This window comes from Ptychodera flava, chromosome 20 (assembly GCF_041260155.1).
Source record: "Ptychodera flava strain L36383 chromosome 20, AS_Pfla_20210202, whole genome shotgun sequence".
Taxonomy (NCBI): Eukaryota; Metazoa; Hemichordata; class Enteropneusta; family Ptychoderidae; genus Ptychodera; species Ptychodera flava.
In genome coordinates, this window is record NC_091947.1 from 387,569 (window position 1) to 407,513 (window position 19,945).

Consider the following 19,945-nt stretch of genomic DNA (forward strand, 5'->3'; position numbering starts at 1 on the left):
AGTTTCTAATACAATCCTACATATGAAAGAAACCATACCAGGCCTTGCCATGAGGAGTAAGCATCACAGTGTGTCCACTCTCTCTGAATACTCACCCTGTATTAGAAAGGACAATATCGGAGTTGAACCGATGGCTTTCCACAGGCACCAATTCACTTTTGTAGGGTTGGACTGTTTACACCTTAGTGGAAACAATTGGATAAATGTGTGCTACTTGGGTGGAACCTGAGCTATTTTGAGCTTTGCTGCTTTTACAAGCATTTCCATAGGATGAGAGTTACTATCACTAACTTTTACATGATTTTCCGATTCAGTGGGATAATGCGAGATCTTGGAAGACGCAAGAAACGCATATGTTCAATCCGCAACCTCTCTTAAGATCTAATTGCCCCCCCCCCCCGGTTTTTAATATTTTGTGACTAGGTTGTTATAATATTTATTACCTTCAATAAAACGATAAGGCTGAGTAACTTACCTGAAACTGGAAGCATATAGAGAATGCTATCTAGCCTTAAACACAACACAGATCAATCAGAACGTATTTGGAAAAGTAATTTTTCAGTCCTTAGAAATCGACCGAACTCATCCACCTCATACAAACTGGCAACTGCACTGAAGTCTTATAGGTATTATAATTAATATCATATCTTTACTATTCTCAGCACGAGTGTCGATTTCGGTTAAGTTGGTTACATGGTACGCTGACCTTCCTCCTCTCCTTCAAAGAGTAAAGGCATGTTAAAGGCAATGTTCGCGATCCCTGGGATCGCCTTTGTTCTAGTCTGAAAGGGGATTATGGAGGTGTGATAATCTTTTGTTTTTCATTAAAATTGTAATCTGGTGGGTAAATTTTCTGATGAGACAATCTGGTGACAACACAGCAAAAATCACTCTTGATGTAAACAAATGAATATTTTCGACAACATTTTAGATTTCTGGGGCCATGAACACTAATTGACATTGTAATCGAAATTATTCGCGACTTTGATCGCTCCACTGTCATAGAGGTGACACGGACTTTGACGTAAACTTTGCTATTATTACGTAATACGTACGCTTGCTACCTCTCGCTCATTACACTTGTTTCCTTTCGCCCCGTGACCAGTAAGTCAAGAAATCATATTAACAAAACCATAAAATGATAATAATTGACGAAGCAGTGTGAGAGGGTCTGATCACGCATGATATCCACATGTACAGAGGATGATATGACGAGTTCACATTTAAATTGTATGCAAATAATTTATGTATATGATAATGGGTTCTTTACAGCGCACATATCCACAAGTTCATGTGCTCAAGGCGCTTTACAATTATTACATATATGTATATAAGAGGTATGTTTACGAATACCGGAGAAGATGGGATAATACCTGGCAATATGTAACATCCATAAACGGTGTTACCTTTGAAGACTATGAGCCACTACTCTGCTTCTGTATCCCGACGTCCTCTCGCTGGCTAACTAGTATTCTCCGAAGGCAGACGATGAGCTGTGAGAACACGTGACAAATCGAGGACACGTTTAAACCGTGACCGATAGAAAACAAAGAGCATGCTGTCGGCTGCCCAGAATTAAATCGGCTGCCAGTCATTATGCTCGACGCAGGAAAATGTGTCGCTTTACCTTGCTTGACATTATGTTTGTGTGTATTGTCGAGAATAATGGTAAATTGATATCGATGAAGCGAGACCTATTTATCATCCGTCAAATCCAGAAATCGTAAAGACGGGAAGCAAAGACCGGCATTCAACAAACTGAGGAAACTTATTAAATAGTTATTAGGGGTAACATTTTTTCGATATTTTCCATCATTTTTTCATTTGTGCGTAAAGTACAGTTTCTTGGTCTGGTTCGAAATCATGTTGAAATGGACAGTGTTCAATTTGTCAACACCGGTCTGTATGTGTGTTATGTCCAATATAATTGTACAACTTACTCAGACTGGACAAATATTTATTTAGTTAATTATTTATTCATTCATCTTTATGTATTCATATTCATTTATTTGTCAACAAAAACAACATTGTAGATTTTGCACGTGTTGTGTTGGCATAGCAAATATTTGTATTTGAACATACTTTAGCAAGAAGATTGAGCAGATGTATTTTTAAACAGACGAAAAACTTTATCATGACAATAATATCAAAAGTTAAAGCTGAAGGGCAGGTCTCAAAGACTTTGGTCGAAGGTGCCCGTGAAATTGTTTAGATGTTACGGCCGACGTTTAAATAGGTCGAGTACAGACAGGAGTGATGTAGAAAGGAACAAAGGTACGGAAATTGTTCGATAGCGCTGAAGCGAGCAAATCGATGCTGCAATAAATAGTGTCTCTTTCTCCTGTCTGACCATCATGTTTGAAGTGAAGAACTCTCGATGCAGTCGTACATCTAAGTAGAATAGGAACTCATGCTCAAAGAGATACATCAATCAAATCATGTCAGCCAAGAGCTTTCTCTACTATTTTACTGAAATCACAAATGTTGGAAAACGAGTAAAAATGATGAGGTCTGAAATACGCTCATTGGAATAAACATTTTGGCGCCCAACGGCACACATGGCGTTGAATGTCCTACCAGCTTTTGAAAATGGCGGGAAATATAACATGGAGGGTTATTGCCCATTCTGTCATAAATGAATGTTCTTGTAATGCATTGAAAGACTGTTTTACGTTATGGAAAATAGTCTATGAATATGTATATGCTAAATCACATATCAATATACAAAGGGATGCAACGCATGGGCCTGCAAATACATGTAAACCATTACAGGATAACAATTATAGACTTTGGCTTTCAATTTGTTTTGGCCTTTACAACAATTTTACCTTTAACTAAGGAAAATATAACGTTCAAGAAAAATGATAAAAGGGGAGGAATATGTTCACTTTGCTACAGAATTATATTATTTCACCATGTAGTTCTTCTTTTATCGTTGTTCTTCAAGTTTTTGCGCCAAATGTTCACATCGAGTTAACTGAACAAATCTCGATGTCATATTCGTCGTTTGATTCCAGAACGTGACGTGTAGAATAACTTTAAATCTGAGCCTTGACGATAAATATACAAAGTCATCGTTTATAGTCCTATTCGTTACTCTATCTAACTCTGCAGCGGAGTGCCCGACCGTATCGTCTTCGTACTTTGGATAACTGTTGCTTACACTTGTCGATCTTATTCACTCTTCTCATCTGCGGGTCTTGGCAGCTGAAGACCTCGGACGTTAATCTCTGCATTGTCACCGGCAACAAGAACAAAATTGCTGGATGCTCCGCTTAGCTGTACATCGGGACGAGGATCAGAGGACGCCTCTTTTTCAGGTGATGAATTACAAGCTGAAAATGTAATTTATGAGTTTACACAGTGCAGTTTCAAATTTTTACTATTCGTTGTTGATCTACCACTTGTTGAGGCTTATTTTAAAGCTCTTGCGGGGGAGTAATAAAAACTTTAACCTTTCGGAAATCGAAATGGTATTTTCCCCTGAGAGTTAACATCAGGGGGTGGCCATTTTGAAAATGCGAATATCGGTACATGTTAGGTTATTTGTTTCTCTGGTACCAAACTTTGCATGGTGACCGCTGGTTTTTATTCTTGAGTTGATGAGAGAACGCTTGAAAGTTTCAGTTAGGAAAGTTTGGGCAAAAGTCTTTCTCTTTCGAGGTGCAAATTACCTTAAATGTAACATTACTATCCACAACATATAGAATTATATTGCCTGACTACGAATGGCAAGTAAAATGTATTTATATGTACCTTCGTCTGACAGTGGATAAACTAAGGAGGGATCCAGCGAACCGAGCCCAGAAGGACATCTCACTGACTCAAGACCCACGGGACACTTCTTGTAAAGGTAGTCACCGGGAAATATTTCCGGTGGGTCTTCATTTTGTTTCAGGCAGTGAGCACACACAATATACTCTTCAAAGATAACACCTGTGGGTAACGAGATTGTAAAATATTATTTGTATGTATGATGATGTGTGTATGTATGTATGTACGTACGTATGTATGTAGGTATGTATGTATGTATATTTGTATGTATGATGATGTGTGTATGTATGTATGTACGTACGTATGTATGTAGGTACACTCACAAACACTTTACTACTTCATTCGACGGAGTATTTTATGGGATAGTTGACTGACTCGGTATGTCTTGTACTTTTGTTCGAGCTCCCTGGATGTCCTTTCGTTTTTCTTCCAATATTTTAAACACGAGAGATGTGTTCGGTGCAAAATAAATACAAATTTCACAAAACTGTTAGTTTATTAGTATGAAATAAAGTTTATAATTTTTTCTTTACATAAGTTGTGTTTGTTAATCCAGTATATGTTTGACAATAACTCTTAAAAGACGAATAAAAGTTATATTTAAACTTTCAGGGTCACGTAAATGCTATATTTGTTTCTGAACTGTTATAAAGAGGATGTATTTGACAGTACAAGTACATTTAAAACTACATTGCCCTAGCTACATATTCTTGTGCATATTTCATAATTCCCCATGCTCAGCTGTGCAGTGTATTCAAATATTAGTTGATTTTTTCATATCCTTGTACAAAAATTGGTGACTCTCCCCACTGATTCATTCGTGAAATGAAATGCCCCCTAAAACTGTTGCACGCAAAATGGTGACACTCCCCCAATCGTTGTAGTCCACTCACCCAACCCATACGTTAATTCTCTCCAGGCCCTCGGAATAATGATCATAAAGTCTTGTGCTCGGCGTAATGCGTATAAGTAGTTGCGAACATTCGTGCTTTATATATAGACAGAGAAGGGGAGAGTGGGTCTTATTAGAAAGCAAAATAAACGTTACCAAATGCTTATACGTAAAGATGATGGTATACTTGCCTGGCCACTCTTGGAGAATATTTTTCAATTCTTGCAGGACAGAAGTGATGCCTCTCCACACCGATGTCAGCTTTGAAAACTCCGCTCTTCCTGCAACTGTGATGTTGATGAAACCGTCTTGAGACTGCCTCATTAATAGTAGGGGTGCACTTCCGTCCCAGGTGAAGGCGCAAACGCCGTCTTGCCAGTCTTGTCGATATGTCATACTGAGATGCGGTCACAGGCGTTTGGCACATTGCTGGGATAATAATCGTATTTAATATGCAGAATGTCTATATACGACTTGATTATTCAATAAAAGAATCACTGTACTGATATTAATGTAGGCCTATAGGCCTACATGTTGACTGGCATTATACACGAATGGCTATGGCTGCCTGGCTCGGGCCCGGCGAACGCACTGCATAATCATCAATGTGTAGAATGTCTACATGACTTGATTATTTAATAAAGAATAACGGTACGTGATATTACTGTACATGTGAGCTAGCTTAACCGAGCGGCTGTAGAGCTCTGCAGGGCTTTGGTCCGGCTTGGGCCCGTTGTCCACCGCTGCACAGACAAGATGGAAAGGTAAGAAAGCTTTTCACCGCCCGATTTCATAAATCAGCGAAATTCACAAACTCTGAGCGTTTCCGGTGATTAAAACTGGTCAACGGTCAGATGGTTGCATAAGCAATCGATCGACTGACCTCTTTTGCCTAAAATCATACCTTACCCTATGCTACTGGCGAGAAATCGTCTGAAATCGGCTGGGCACACCAACCCAGCGCCGGCCATTTTGAATCAGCTGCATGCCTGCATACAACCCTTGGCAGATGACGTATTGTCGCTCTTCTCTCATTGGACGCGTACATTGCATGCAGCTGATTCAAAATGGCCGGCGCTGGGTGTGGGTGTGCCCAGCCGATTCAGGACGATTTCTCGCCAGTAGCATAGGGTAAGGTATGATTTTAGGCAAAGAGGTCAGTCGATCGATTGCTTATGCAACCATCTGACCGTTGACCAGTTTTAATCACCGGAAACGCTCAGAGTTTGTGAATTTCGCTGATTTATGAAATCGGGCGGTGAAAAGCTTTCTTACCTTTCCATCTTGTCTGTGCAGCGGTGGACAACGGGCCCAAGCCGGACCAAAGCCCTGCAGAGCTCTACAGCCGCTCGGTTAAGCTAGCTCACATGTACAGTAATATCACGTACCGTTATTCTTTATTAAATAATCAAGTCATGTAGACATTCTACACATTGATGATTATGCAGTGCGTTCGCCGGGCCCGAGCCAGGCAGCCATAGCCATTCGTGTATAATGCCAGTCAACATGTAGGCCTATAGGCCTACATTAATATCAGTACAGTGATTCTTTTATTGAATAATCAAGTCGTATATAGACATTCTGCATATTAAATACGATTATTATCCCAGCAATGTGCCAAACGCCTGTGGATGCGGTTGGATCTTCGCGCACAGTCTTTCAAAAATACCCGCAGGGCAAAACTTATGCATCTCAAGCCCCACAGTTATTTGCTCGGCTTCTTTCGGTGTAGAATCGGGCCATACTTTTGAGACGTCGGGTCTCTCTGATTTTAGATACAGGGGTAGTCTATAAACCGCTTTTTCTCTGACCAGGCCATCCACCTTACTCTGGACTTCATAGTACAGTCCGAGTTTCTGCATTAAGGTGATTATGATTTGCATATCTGAAGCGTTCTTGAAGCGGTTCCTTAGCAGCACCTCCAGCAGCTCCTGAGGTACCAATCCCTCGTTAAGAAAATTCTTTTGCATCTTCTGAAAGCGCACCCTTGTGAAGGTGGCCCTCATGGCTGGTATGGAGTGACTCAGCATTTTTGTTGGCTCGTGGTGAAAGATGTCTTTGAAGATGTCGATAATCAAAACCGGATCGGGGAATATGTAAGATCGAAGTTGGGGGTTGTCATGGAAATAGAGGACTGTACCCTGCTGATGCAGGTAAGAGATTACCAGAGGGACATCTTCTTCTCTCAAATTACACGTTTTGCCGATTTCCAAACATTCTTCAAATGTTATCATATACTTGAATGGTTTTCTCTGCTGAAGGATTTCTCTCTCCATCTCGACCCATGAGGGCGGCAGACGACGATGCAGACCGGGAAACCACTGCCTGTTGTCTACAAGCTGAACCAGGTGTGCCTTTAGCTGCGAAATGCCCTGCATCGTTTCAGCAGAACTGACAAGATGTACTCCAGACTCCATCTTTAGCTGCTTGTCGCGGAGGTCTTTCAGCTGATCGTGTCTCTGCTGGAGTGACTGCAGGCTAACCCCGTACAAGCGGTGGGACAAGGGCAGCTTGCCATAGCTATGAATGGCATCTTCCAATGATGATAGTTGAGAGATTATCAGTTCTAAGTTCAACTCACTTCCATTGGCGATCTGTCGAGAGATATCAGCTACTTTGGTTTCAATCTCTTGCTGACTGCACTGGTCAGTATGAGTACCGACAACACAGACTACAGCCCCTGGAACTCTTGCTTGGAGCGTGTGCAACCATTTACCAACCGTCTCATCGTAGTCTTCACTCGTGTAGGTTTTCAGATTTACCACGACAATATTGAGCGAATGCGGTGATAAAAAGAAGTGGCTGGTGATGTTGTACACTGGGTGCCCTCCAAAATCGTAGATTTCAAATCGAACTCCGTTGCCTGGCGACCACTCACCAACCTCAATACAGTGAGTTCGGCCCTCAACCACATCAGCGAGAAATGACCTATCGAGTAAAATTGTCTTCACAAGACTAGTTTTACCTGCACATGTCTTGCCAAGGACGACGACCTTTTGTCTAGGTTCGAGTACGTTACCGCCAATATTGCTCTCTGCTTCATAACTTCGAATGGCTGCAACTCCTTGAAGGCAGATTCCGTAAGGAGGTTGGATTAAGGGATTGTTTTCTAATGTGATGCTCTCCAACTCTTCCAGTTGGGTTGCCAGTTGAGTTGGCAAAATTGATAGCTTATTGCTAGATAGATGCAATGCACACAGCTGCTTCAGGTTGCAGGCACTCAGTGGTATCTCTTCAAGCCTGTTGTTGGAAACCTCCAGGGATTTGAGCTCCTTCAGACAACCTAGGTTCCTCGGCAGATGTTGAATGTTATTAAACTTAAGACTTAAGGCCTGCAAGTTTGTAAGTTCACAAACGGACGAAGGAACTTCTCCGATTTGATTATTGTTCAATTCCAGGATTTTTAATGCCGGTAAATTGGATATAGTCAACGGAATTTGAGTAATTCTGTTTTTGTTGAGCCTTAGATGTTCAAGCTCACGCAAACCTCCGTCGCATAATTCATGAGGAAACGCAGCAAAATCGTTATTGTCAAGCCAGAGAGACTGAAGTTTATGCAGATTTCCGACTTTTGAGGAAAGGCATCTGAGCTGGTTTCCGGTCAGGTACAGACCAATCAGGTTCTGAAACGCATAAACAACATCCGGGCATTCACAGAAATCATTCGATGCCAGATCCAGGTACATAAGTTGTTGTAGAGTCGATAATTTTTCAGGCAGATCTTGTAGGTTGTTTCCACCGAGCCAAAGCGCCTCCACGCCCTGCTTTTGGAAAACTTCCTCCGGTATACTGCGAAGCCCTTGAAAGGAAAATCCAAGCGTCATGAGTTCCTTGCCAACCCGGGGCATTGTGTAGACCTCTGTCGTAGCCATGGCTTATTGACCCTGGAAGGTATCCAGAAATCACACATGTTAACACGTTTACAAAATGAATGTGTTTACATACATGTATATACGTTTACATAATGTAACGTATGATTGAATTTCATTTGTTAGCAGGACCGCCTTGGGTGTTGTCTTCGCTTTTGGATGTGGATAGTATACAAACATATTCCAGGAGGTTCAGTAGGTCTGTAATTTTAGAAAAGGAGTGAAAGGAATGAAATTAGGTCTTATACAAATACCCACCTCTGCTAAATTGCATTACTAATGCGGAAAACCAGTTGATCTGTGCCGCTATTTTCACTCACAATGTACTCAAGGAAACTATGGACTTTTCAGGTATAAGGGAATATACTAAACGAAAAGCTATTTTCAGATTTTGTCGAAGACAACAAGCAGATATTATCCTTCTGCAAGAAACCCACAGTACTTTGGAAGTTGAATGCAAATGGAAATCAGAGTGGGGTGGTAATATAATTTATTCGCATGGGACAAATAATAGCTGTGGTACTGCTGTTCTTTTTCATAGAAAGTTTAAGTTTCACCTCAACAGTGTTGTAAAGGATACTTTTGGTAGATTTGTATATGCTGAAATCGGTATTGAGGACTTTATGATTGTTATTGCAAGTTTTTATGTCCCAAACAAAGAACGTGAGCAAATTGAGTTTTTGGAAAGTGCATCAGCAGCTTTCCATGCAAATTTTCCTTACAGTAAAGTTATTGTAGGGGGTGATATTAATATTACGTTGGATCCAATAATGGACAAACGAGGAGAGACTCTTGACACTAGAAATGTTTTTAGAAGTGAGGTCCATAAATTTATTGACACTCTTAGCCTTGTAGATATTTTTAGAATACGCAATCCAAACGCTTATAGATTCACATGGAGAAGGGGCAACTCGGCATCCCGTTTAGACTACTTTTTTATACCTTCTTCTATTCAGAAGCAAGTAAAACAGTGTGATATTATTCCTAGCATCAAATCAGATCATGATGCAATAACGCTTACATTAGAGATCTCAACAAGCAGAAGAGGCCCAGGTTTTTGGAAATTTAATTGCAGTTTATTAGAAGATACACAATACACGCAAATGATGAATACACTGATTACAGAAACAATACATGAGAATGCAAACTTAAGTGATAGTGCTCTTTTTGATTTTTTAAAATAAAGATAAGGGATTCAACAATTACATATTCAAAAAGGAAAGCCAGAGACAGAAAAGATAAGGAAAGAGAACTTTATTTAGAATTGCATAGATTGGAAGAAAGAATTGACGATAATCTTAATGAAGGGGTTCTGAATCAATATGAGTCTGTAAAAATAGAATTAGATAAGATAACAGATGTAAAGGTGAAGGGATCAGCTGTCAGATCTAGAGAACAGTGGTATAAAGAAGGTGAAAAGAGTTCGAAATATTTTTTAAATTTAGAAAAAAGAAACTATACTAAGAAAACAGTAAGTCAACTGAGAGTGAGTAATCACCTTATTCAAGGTGAAAAACAGATTTTGCATGAGATAAAAACATTTATTCCAACTTGTATTCTTCGTCTTCCGTAGATTTGGATACATCTGATGATTATGGTTTTTTCAATCATTCAAATATTCCAAAAGTGCCTCCAGATAAAGTTCATCTGTGTGAAGGTCCCCTGACAAAGGATGAGATCTTTAATGCACTAAAACGAGCTCCAAAAAATAAGTCTCCTGGTAGTGATGGTCTACCTCCAGAGTTTTACTTGTTTTTCTGGGAAGTAATTAGTGATGCCTTGTTAGCCTCTCTGAACTTTGCTTATAACAGAGGAATGCTCTCAAATTCACAAAAACAAGCTGTCATTACTTTATTACCAAAGCCTGACAAAGACCTATCCCAGCTTCGTAATTGGAGACCAGTATCTCTGCTCAATACTGATTACAAGCTGGCTAGTAGATGTATTGCCAAAAGATTGGAAAATGTTTTGCCGTTAATTATTCATGAGGATCAGTCCGCATTTATCCCAGGAAGAAAAATTGTTGACAATATTCGCTTAATTTCAGATATTATAGATTTGTGTGAAAGCACTGGGCAACCAGCAGCAATGATGTTTATCGATTTCACTAAAGCGTTTGACACCTTAGAATGGAATTTTTTGAACAAAGCCATTGATTTATTTAATTTTGGAGATTCCTTTAAGAAATGGGTATCTGTATTTTACAATAATATTGAAAGCTGTGTTCTTAACAATGGTCACTCTACTGGTTGGTTCAAATTACAAAGGGGAATTAGACAAGGTTGTCCCCTGTCTACTGCACTTTTTGTGATAGCAATAGAGCTACTGGCTATAGCAGCTCGCTCCAATTGTAATTTAGAAGGTATAAGACTACCAAATGGGCAAAAACAAACCATTTCTGGATTTGCAGATGATACCACTTTAATTTTAAAAGATCAAAAATCTGTTAAAATTGCTTTGTCAATGCTTAGCCATTTTAAAGGCTTTTCAGGGTTGGAAGTTAACTTAGAGAAGACAGAATTATTGCTCTTGGGTACTTTGAAACATCAGTGGAAAGCGATGGATGAAATAACACCCACAAATGATCCAATAAGGTATTTAGGTATCTTTCTAGGCCACAATGTCTCAAAGAATTTATATCTTAACTTCAGTTGTAAAATTAAAAAAATGTGGGACAAGTTAAATATTTGGAAATCAAGAGATCTTTCTATTAGAGGAAAAGTGGTACTTTTAAAAGCTTTTGGAGTCCCAAACTTGCTTTATGTTTTGAATTCGACTTCAATCCCAGATAAGGACATAAGTTGTACAAGGTCTCATTTGATTTACTTTTTGTTGAGAGGAAAGAAACACCATATAAAAACGACTCGCTGATTGGAGGGTTGGAAGAGGGTGGACTGCGTATGATTGACATTGAAATTCAAAATAAGGCCTTCAAATTAGCATGGGCCGTACGTATTGCTGAAAGTACTGCTCCATGGGGAATAATACCCAAATTTTACTTCCGTCCTTATGGGGGATTGAAATTTTTACTGAAGTGTAATTACAATATTCATAGAATGCAAACCATCATCCCCTTGTTTTACAGGGATGTTCTGAGATTTTGGAAAGAGTTACAAAATTATAGTTTACCTACAACTCCTCAAGATGCTATCTCAGAGATAATTTGGAATAATGAGAATATTCTAGTTGAAGGTAAATCAGTTTGTTATAATAAGTGGATTAACAAGGGCATCGTATATATTCATAATCTTATTGATGATGATGGTAAATTCATGTCATATGCTAGCTTTATTAGTAAATATAGTGTTTCCACTGATTTTGTAACGTATTTGGGCATTATTAATGCCATACCAAGAGAATGGAAAGATTTAATTTTTGCTTGTAACCACATTTCAAATGTAGATATTTGTGAGAGGATTGTTGTGGATATTGGTAAAGGTAAATCACAGGACTTTTATAGTTTACTTGTTAAAAGAAAATTTGTAAGACCTACTGCTGAGATTAAGTTTGAGCAAATGGACTATGTTAAAGATACAGAAGTAAACTGGAAACAATTTGGCATCTTCCTTACAAAGTTACCAAGGAGGAAAAGCTTAGAGTTTTCCAGTTTAAGGTTCTTCATCGTATCATAGCAACAAATCTCTTCCTTTTCAAAAATAAAGTAAGAACTGATAATACTTGTGAACATTGTAGCCAGATTGAAACTGTAGAGCATTTATTTTGGCATTGTGAAATTGCACAAAAGTTGTGGAAAGCTATAGAAAATTTTTTGAAGGTCTATGTAAGTGTGTCATTTTCATGTAAGACCATTATATTAGGTTCTCCAAGTGATTCTAATGTACTGAATCATATCATACTTATCGGGAAATATCTATTGTATGCAAGCAGATATACAAAAATTACACCATCTTTAATATCCTTCACTAAGAAGGTAAAAGAAATAATGGCCATTGAACAGAAAGTTTTAAGTGAAACGAAATTTAATACGAAATGGGGTATGTTTGTGCCCATAGTAATGTAAGCTTCTTTACCTCGTACACTGTTTTCTGTGTTATGTATTGTTTTGTTGTCGTTTTGTGCGCTTTTTTCTTCAAAGTAAATAAAAATTTAAAAAAATAAAAATAAAAAAAAAACTATGGACTTTTCCTTTTTGGAATAAGAGAATCAATTATCGCCAAGCAAAATTTAGCATTGCAGAACTAAATATCCAAAAGTGACCATTTTCAGTCCCTGACTATTAAGACAGGGTTGTGCCAAGTGTTGGATGTTAAGGTGAGATACCAACCCTGTATAGGGCATAATATGGTACCTTTCATTAAGCTCCAATTTTTTTCAAAATTAATCATAATTCAATTTGGTCTTTTCACTAGTTTCACGCACATAAAAGCATGCTTAAAATTCCGATTTCGTTGCTTGTCTGCATGTGCGCAAAGCACTGTCACATCTTCAGTCATCTGTAAGGTGTTGATACACGCAATGTCACACACTGCAGTGTATGCAGCAGTATCTTTAGTATACACAGACACGTATCGCACCAGCGGGCCCCATGCCACTTTTGCAGACACAGACCCAGTGTACCACAGGTTTTGTGACAAGAGCTGCATTCACAGGGTCTGTCGAGTCTGAAGCGACTTGTTCTTGTGTTCATGTCTAAACATCAAGATATCGTTACGTTGAGAAATTGACGATATAATAATTTTATTTCTTTCTCCGTTCGCGATTTCTATACAAAGTTTGACATTACCTAACAGGCTGCAATGTTTCCATGCAGGAAAGCCAAGATTAAGTAAAAAATTAACCAAACTTTATATTATTGCACAAATACGTCCGTTACAGTTTATTGCACGGCACTGTGTCAAAATGTTGTGAGTGTTTTTAAAATGGTATTATTGGCAGACTCAGTAACTAAAGTCCTGAACTGACTTGAGTGAAACAGAAACACAAACTATAACTTCGTGTTAGTTAAATGATGACTTCTAGAAAAGGCTGTTTTCAGAATTGTTTGAAATGCACGTTGAATCTATACAGTGGTGTTTTCGGCCTATGGCACTCTCTCATCTTTTTTATGTTTTTACATTTTTGTATTAGCAAATTGAGATGAAGTGTCACAGTAAAGAGTGTGAAAATATATATTGAATACTTCATTCTGTAAAACGTTCAGAACATGGGTGTAGTAGAGGATGCCATTGCTTACTCGAAAAGTTTTTTTCATATGATGCAGCAACTAAAGCATTCCGGCGCATACATTCTTATTTTTGCATCTCAATATTACTCTGTCTAGTAATAGTCCGCCGACAGAATACTAATATAGCTGTACTTATTCGTACCCATACTCGTGTTCTTTTAACATCTGATCACTCTACAAGCCTTTTTAGACAATAAAACAAATTATTTCATAGTTTCAAATATTATGATAGAGTATGTAGTTGGTCTCTTTAAATGTAATTCAGACATGCACTTGTGTCTATCACTCTGGTTATGATGTTTCGGTTTCACAATACATGTTTGAAATGGCCATTTATTATAAATATTTAATATTTTGAGTCCTTCCATTTGCCCTGTATATCTATCAGGTACCCCTACCTACAGGCACATGGATTGTTAAGAGTAGAGTAACGCGAAGAATGATTTGCATATACCACGTCGGCAGTTCCAAGCACCCCCCCCCCCAATAGTTCTCCTATAATTTGTTTGCATACACAAAACAGATATAAATGTCATCGACTGGTCCTGAACGCTGATGTACAGGGATGAAACAGAAGCCACTGTGTGGATTTTCAGACACAATCATTTTCACGTCACGTTCGTTAAAATGTAGACATATTGTAATTATACCAGTGAAATAAACACTGTTACATTTGTAACGTAAACATTCACATAATTTATCCTCTACAAACTAAACAGCATTCATTGTAAACGTTTTTGCTCTAAATGCACTCGCAAAACTAGACACGTTAAGGTTTAGGCGATAGGCTTATTGGAACTACCTTATCGGCCAATAGTTGTGTTCACTACATGGTGTATATCGTAAGGGATTGTTGGTAGACGCCAAAGATTTACTGGCCCAGCCCTTCACATCAAACACTCCGTAAAACTACCAATCGAAAGGATTTCTATTCGTACAGATAATGCTATGGAACAATAACTTTAAGTTAGTTTGACGCTGTCTTTACATAAAACACAAGATAGTTAACTTTATAAGATACCCTGCAGAACAGCAACAACTAAAAAATTTAACCCGGCTTAAGAAATGCCCTTTCTTTTTCAACAGAAAATTTTCGATCACGCATGTATCGTTGCAACAGAACAATAAAACAAATAGAAACGCGATAACAAACATTTAATCAGTTTTGATCCGCTACTAATCAGTATCATTAAGAAATAAATCCGTTATATTTCTATACACAATGCACTACTTCCTCATCAACCACAGAAATGTGCGCCATATTGGTATGTCGAATCGATTACTGTAATATCTTGGCTGAGGAAATTCTTTTGCTTCGCAAGTCTAATTGCCAGCGGACTGCGTAGTGCTGAATCAATATTAGATCGGTTACACAGTGCACTGTAGAACAGAAGAATAGACGAGGCTTTTTAAGGTCACGGCTTGTCTAGACAAATCCCGGGACAAATTATACGACTGCATATGCCCGATAGTAATAGTGAAATGTCTTACCTGCCACTGTTGTACAGTGTTATGTGTCATTAGTAACGCTAGCCAGAAATATGGTACAGTACAGGAGAAGCCCTACCTTTTCTGTTACAGTCTGTCCATATAGTCATTGTCATAACCCAGTGCGCATGTTCTGCGAACATGTAACTCGATCACAATCGTGTAGCCTGAACAGAGGAAAGGCCCTGTGGAATGGCATGCTGATTGTGTTGTGTTTTGAAACACCAGTGAAACTTGACTCAAAACATATGGTATCCCACTCTGCACCGATATAAAGGGGGCTGGATGTTTGTTCCTGTTATGAATCAAGGTCACCGGCATTCCTGTATCTCCAACGAAAGAAATCAAGATCTGTGTAGTGTCTGCATGCCTAACTTGTCTTATACGTTGAATATTGTAATAATGCAAACACAAGTAAAGAGCATAAATGATATTCCTAACTCTTTCCGTAAAACCTTATTAACATGGGTGTGGGGAGGGTGAGTCCCCTGTGTATTTTTTTTCATAAAAATACGAAAATGGTTCATTCTAGTACGGTGCAGTTTTCATCAAATTGACTCTTAATTACAACATGAAACCGAGAATCACAAGCTCATCAAAACAAATTATTCTGCGGCTTAAGATATTGCGATAGAATGTACTCGGTTACTTCAAATGCAATACATCATATCCTTGTCTATCAGGCCGGTTACGCTGTTCAGTTTACACAAGATAATCAGATAAAATCATTTAATATTTTGAGTCTCTCATTTTACTCTGTATATTTTTCAGGCACCACTATCCCTATATTGCTCGCCTATAGTGTGTTTAAATACAAAAACAACAAAAAAACTAAAGTTAAAATAATAAATATCGTTGACATGTCCTGAACCCTTATGAAGGATGAAGGATGGGACAGCATACCTGTATTGTGTGGACTTTGACACTCATGTTCCATTGGTTGGATACATATTGTAAGTATGCTAGTGAAATCAACTTTCTATTTCTTATTTCGTTCACCTTATTTATCACAAACTAAACATTTTCATGAAAATATTTTGCTCTCAGTATGAGAAAGCGCATCTCTATCCACTCATAGCAGTTTCAGATTTGGAATTATCAGTGGACCATTGTGTCTGTCAGTGTCTGCCTTCAAATATGGCGCCTCCCTTAAGGCCTAGTGGCCAATGCAAAATTAAGTTGACGCCTTCAGATTTTACCGACCCATCCCTTGATATACTAACTGAGTCCTTCCTAAAATCACGGAGATGATCTCCATTCACTCATTTAATGATTTTTGAAAATCGTGTTTGGCATTGTCAGTATATCGAACACAATATTTTTTCAATATCTTTCTGAAAAATACCAACAAAAAACTGTGCCTAGATAAAATAATGCCCACTTTGCTAAACAGTTTTATTTGCGATCATGTAGAACGCCTGGAGTAACGTGACAAAGAACAAATGTATTCGTGCATAATAGCAAAAAACAAAACACAATATAAACACTGAACGAGGGTTCATACGCTATCTATCAGTGTTTTTGTACATGCTATCCACAATCTACGATGTAGTGCTTGCTTTATCAACCATAGAAATGTGCACTGTGCGAGTATTCCAAATCTCTAAACATCTGGATTGAGGAAATTTCTCAGCTCCGCCAGTCTATTGTTTAATTAGATAACACCATGAACAGAGTATAACCGAACAGAATACCCTATTTCCGTCATGTGAGTTCATTCGGTCTTTTCAGGTCACGGCTATATACTCCTGTGTACATAACAGACATAATCACCTTTGCTGACTGATAAGCTTATGCGAAAACATCTCTATTATAGTTCACACTATAATACTACACTCAGGAACCTCAGTTAGAAATATGGTGAAGTATTAGACAAAACACAGAAAGAATTACCTTGCCTTTTACGTGTAGTTCTGTGTCCATAGGGCCACAACCCAGCATCAGTTTTTTGAACCTATGACTCACCGTTACCGGTGTAGACGATAAAGCATAAGCTTATGACTACGTCACGGCATGTCTTAAATGTCGACGAAATTCGCGATCATTCAAAATTTTTGCCGTCACACTCTGCAGTAAATAACGTCAGCTTACTGTATGCTCCTATAGTAAGGTCACTGGCATTTCTACATCGAGTAGGGATCCAGATCTGCATAGGGCTTATTATCTTGTAATCCACGTTAAATTGTAATACTGCCAGAGAGTTGCGCAGTCGCCACAAGCCTTTGGAAAACGGCTTTGTAGTTACGCGCAGCGCAGCGCAAGCCGTTCACGGTTGATAGGCCATCGAAAAATTGCTGCCAAAGAGCATACGTTACATGTATATTTGTGATGAAATTTGCAATGTAAACGCACAGGTTTGCTAACTTTCTAAGGTTGGAAGATGTTATTCGCACCGCAGCGGTAAAGTTTCATGTCAGTCGTGTATGTCTATTTCTCACAGTATCATAAATGTTCAGACGTTTGATGTAGTGAGTCATATCGTAACACAAATCAAGTACAAAGTGAAACTAGTTCCTTCATGTCCGGGTCCATTCAACTGAGTGTTGGTACATTTTATATCGAGGACATACCATATATATATAATGACACAGGTTGCTGTTCATCCGTTTGACCAGTCAGGCTAACGACTTACCTGCCAGGGATTTCCGCTCTTCCTTTTTGAAGATGTCGAAGTAGATGGCCTGGCAATACACGACGTCTTATCGAGAAGTAAATAAGACATTTGTACTATAGCAAAAAAAAATATGTAATGTGAAATGTGATATTAGAGCAGTATGTAGCAGGAAGCTTTCATAAATCATCTAAAATGGGTCAGACTATGTATATGTCGTTTGTTGGAGTAAACATGAGCATGACGTGTCGTCGTGGATATGTGGGCATGTTCAAGCAAACACGTTTGTGTACATACACACTCGTCCCAACCCCTTCTCAGAATTGTTCATATTCTCCTCTCACACAAATGGTAAAATGTTTATGTAGAGTCTACGCGCTCATTACTGAGAGAAGCGAGAATAAAGTAATACGAGGAGAGTGCTAATGCAGATCTTACGAATAAAGATAAAGTAGCTTTTCAATCTGGCTGGTCACCTTCTCCTGCCATGTCGGATAGAAAATGAAGACATCGTCATTAGGAGTAGATTTACCTAGTTGGAAACATTTAAGTCACACACTGGGCAGACAAGCAAGCAATGTATTTTATGTAAAATTGAATTCAGAATAGTAAAACAGAAAGTACCAATTTTGGCATGGCTTGGACACCATAAATACATTTAAGACTATTATGTAAATGGAAAAACACAATTATTTGATACTGTGTATAATGTCTGTCCCGATAAACGAAATGAATGGAAGTAATTATCCTATGATGGTATATTCATGTATGCGAAACATCTGTACCTGGGTGCTTAAGATGTCATTTTTGCGTCCTTTACTTCTTCGCTTAGATTAACTGCCACGGTTTACGATAGACTGTAAGTTGTACAATGTGGTAAAGTTCGAAAAAAAACCAAACACGAACGCTTGCTCTTGCAGAAAGCAGAAAGACAGCTTAGATAAATAATTTTTCAGATTGTATGAGAAAGTCTCTCGTCGAGGGAGGTTAGAGTTCAGGGAGCACCCTCGTGTTACGAATCTTCCAGTCTAGACCAGAAGTAGCTGCAGTGCTTTGGGTTGGACGGCAAAAGTTGAACTGGCAAAACCTCGAGCTAGAGTACTGCAGCTCGGCCAGAAGATGAAGTGTATTTGGACTGTGCACAAGGTCGCTTTATAATCATCCTCCCCACAGTCACTTGTGATCGGTCTATTGCACTCGGCGTCTATTCCTTCATAGACGTGACACATATGCCTGAGAAAAACATATGCCGAGCGGAATAGACCGATCACAAGTGACCGTGATCCTCCCCGGTCAAGTGTTGCTGATCGCAACCTTTTGTAAGAGTACACGCCACTTTCACTGAATTGTAAGTTCAGCTCGGGTCATATGCAAATTTCAATTTCTATGTAGATCATGTTACGGCGGCAGTGCAGTGCAGTGCAGCAGCAGCCACGCACGCTCTCATACAACCACACTGAGTCACGTGTTTTCTAAAAATCCGCTGGGCTCCTACGTGCCTCATAGAGGTGTGTACATGCCCGGGGTACATGCATAGTGACTCGTGAGCTATATTGTCTGAATAAGTTACTTTCTTATAGTAAATTATGGGGTCTCACAGTTAATGTAGATAAGACAAAAACAATGGTATTTAACAAGAGTAATCGTTTCAAAACCAATGTGCAATTTTATTTTGAAAACAATTTGATTGAAACAGTGAAACATTTTACATATGTTGGTGTCCTTATTGCACCAAATGGAAAATTCAAACAAAACCAGAATAATCTTAAAAACAAAGCAATGAAAGCTTTATTCAGCATAAAAAGGTCAATTTATGTGAAAGAATGTTAAATCCTAGACTTTGCTTAAAACTTTTTGACACATTGATTGTTCCAATTCTTTCATATGCTTCTGAAATTTGGGCAACAGAAATCACTAGTACTGATAATTGTCTTGAAAGTCTTTGTATGTCGTTTTACAGATTTATTCTAGGAGTCAGTAAACGTACTTCTTTGGAAGGCATAAGAGCTGAGTTGGGTAGACTACCATTGAAGATCTCACTTTATATGTCTGTTATAAGATATTGGTGTAGACTGAACAGTTTGCCTTCAAATCACATTCTTAAAAAGGCACTCACAGAAAACAGA

At 38.6% G+C, this 19,945-nt stretch overlaps 1 protein-coding gene across 3 annotated transcripts; it reads right to left on the minus strand.

Annotated features, from left to right (window-relative positions):
* Nucleotides 1-1,959: 1,959 nt before the first annotated feature.
* Nucleotides 1,960-18,016, minus strand: LOC139119682 (malignant fibrous histiocytoma-amplified sequence 1 homolog). 3 transcript variants are annotated; one of them, XM_070683524.1, is made up of 5 exons: nt 15,288-15,444; nt 6,292-8,550; nt 4,858-5,063; nt 3,757-3,936; nt 1,960-3,335 (listed from the first exon to the last, which is right to left on the minus strand). In XM_070683524.1, the coding sequence occupies exons 2-4, from the start codon at nt 8,536-8,538 to the stop codon at nt 3,924-3,926; spliced, it is 2,466 nt and encodes an 821-aa protein (XP_070539625.1). In that variant the 5' UTR covers nt 8,539-8,550; nt 15,288-15,444; the 3' UTR covers nt 1,960-3,335; nt 3,757-3,923. The 3 variants fall into 3 exon arrangements, with proteins under 3 accessions (XP_070539625.1, XP_070539626.1, XP_070539627.1); XM_070683525.1 differs by lacking the exon at nt 15,288-15,444 and adding an exon at nt 17,841-18,016 and having other exon boundaries at nt 1,964-3,335; XM_070683526.1 differs by having other exon boundaries at nt 1,964-3,335; nt 15,212-15,316.
* Between the last annotated feature and the right edge of the window lie 1,929 nt (nt 18,017-19,945).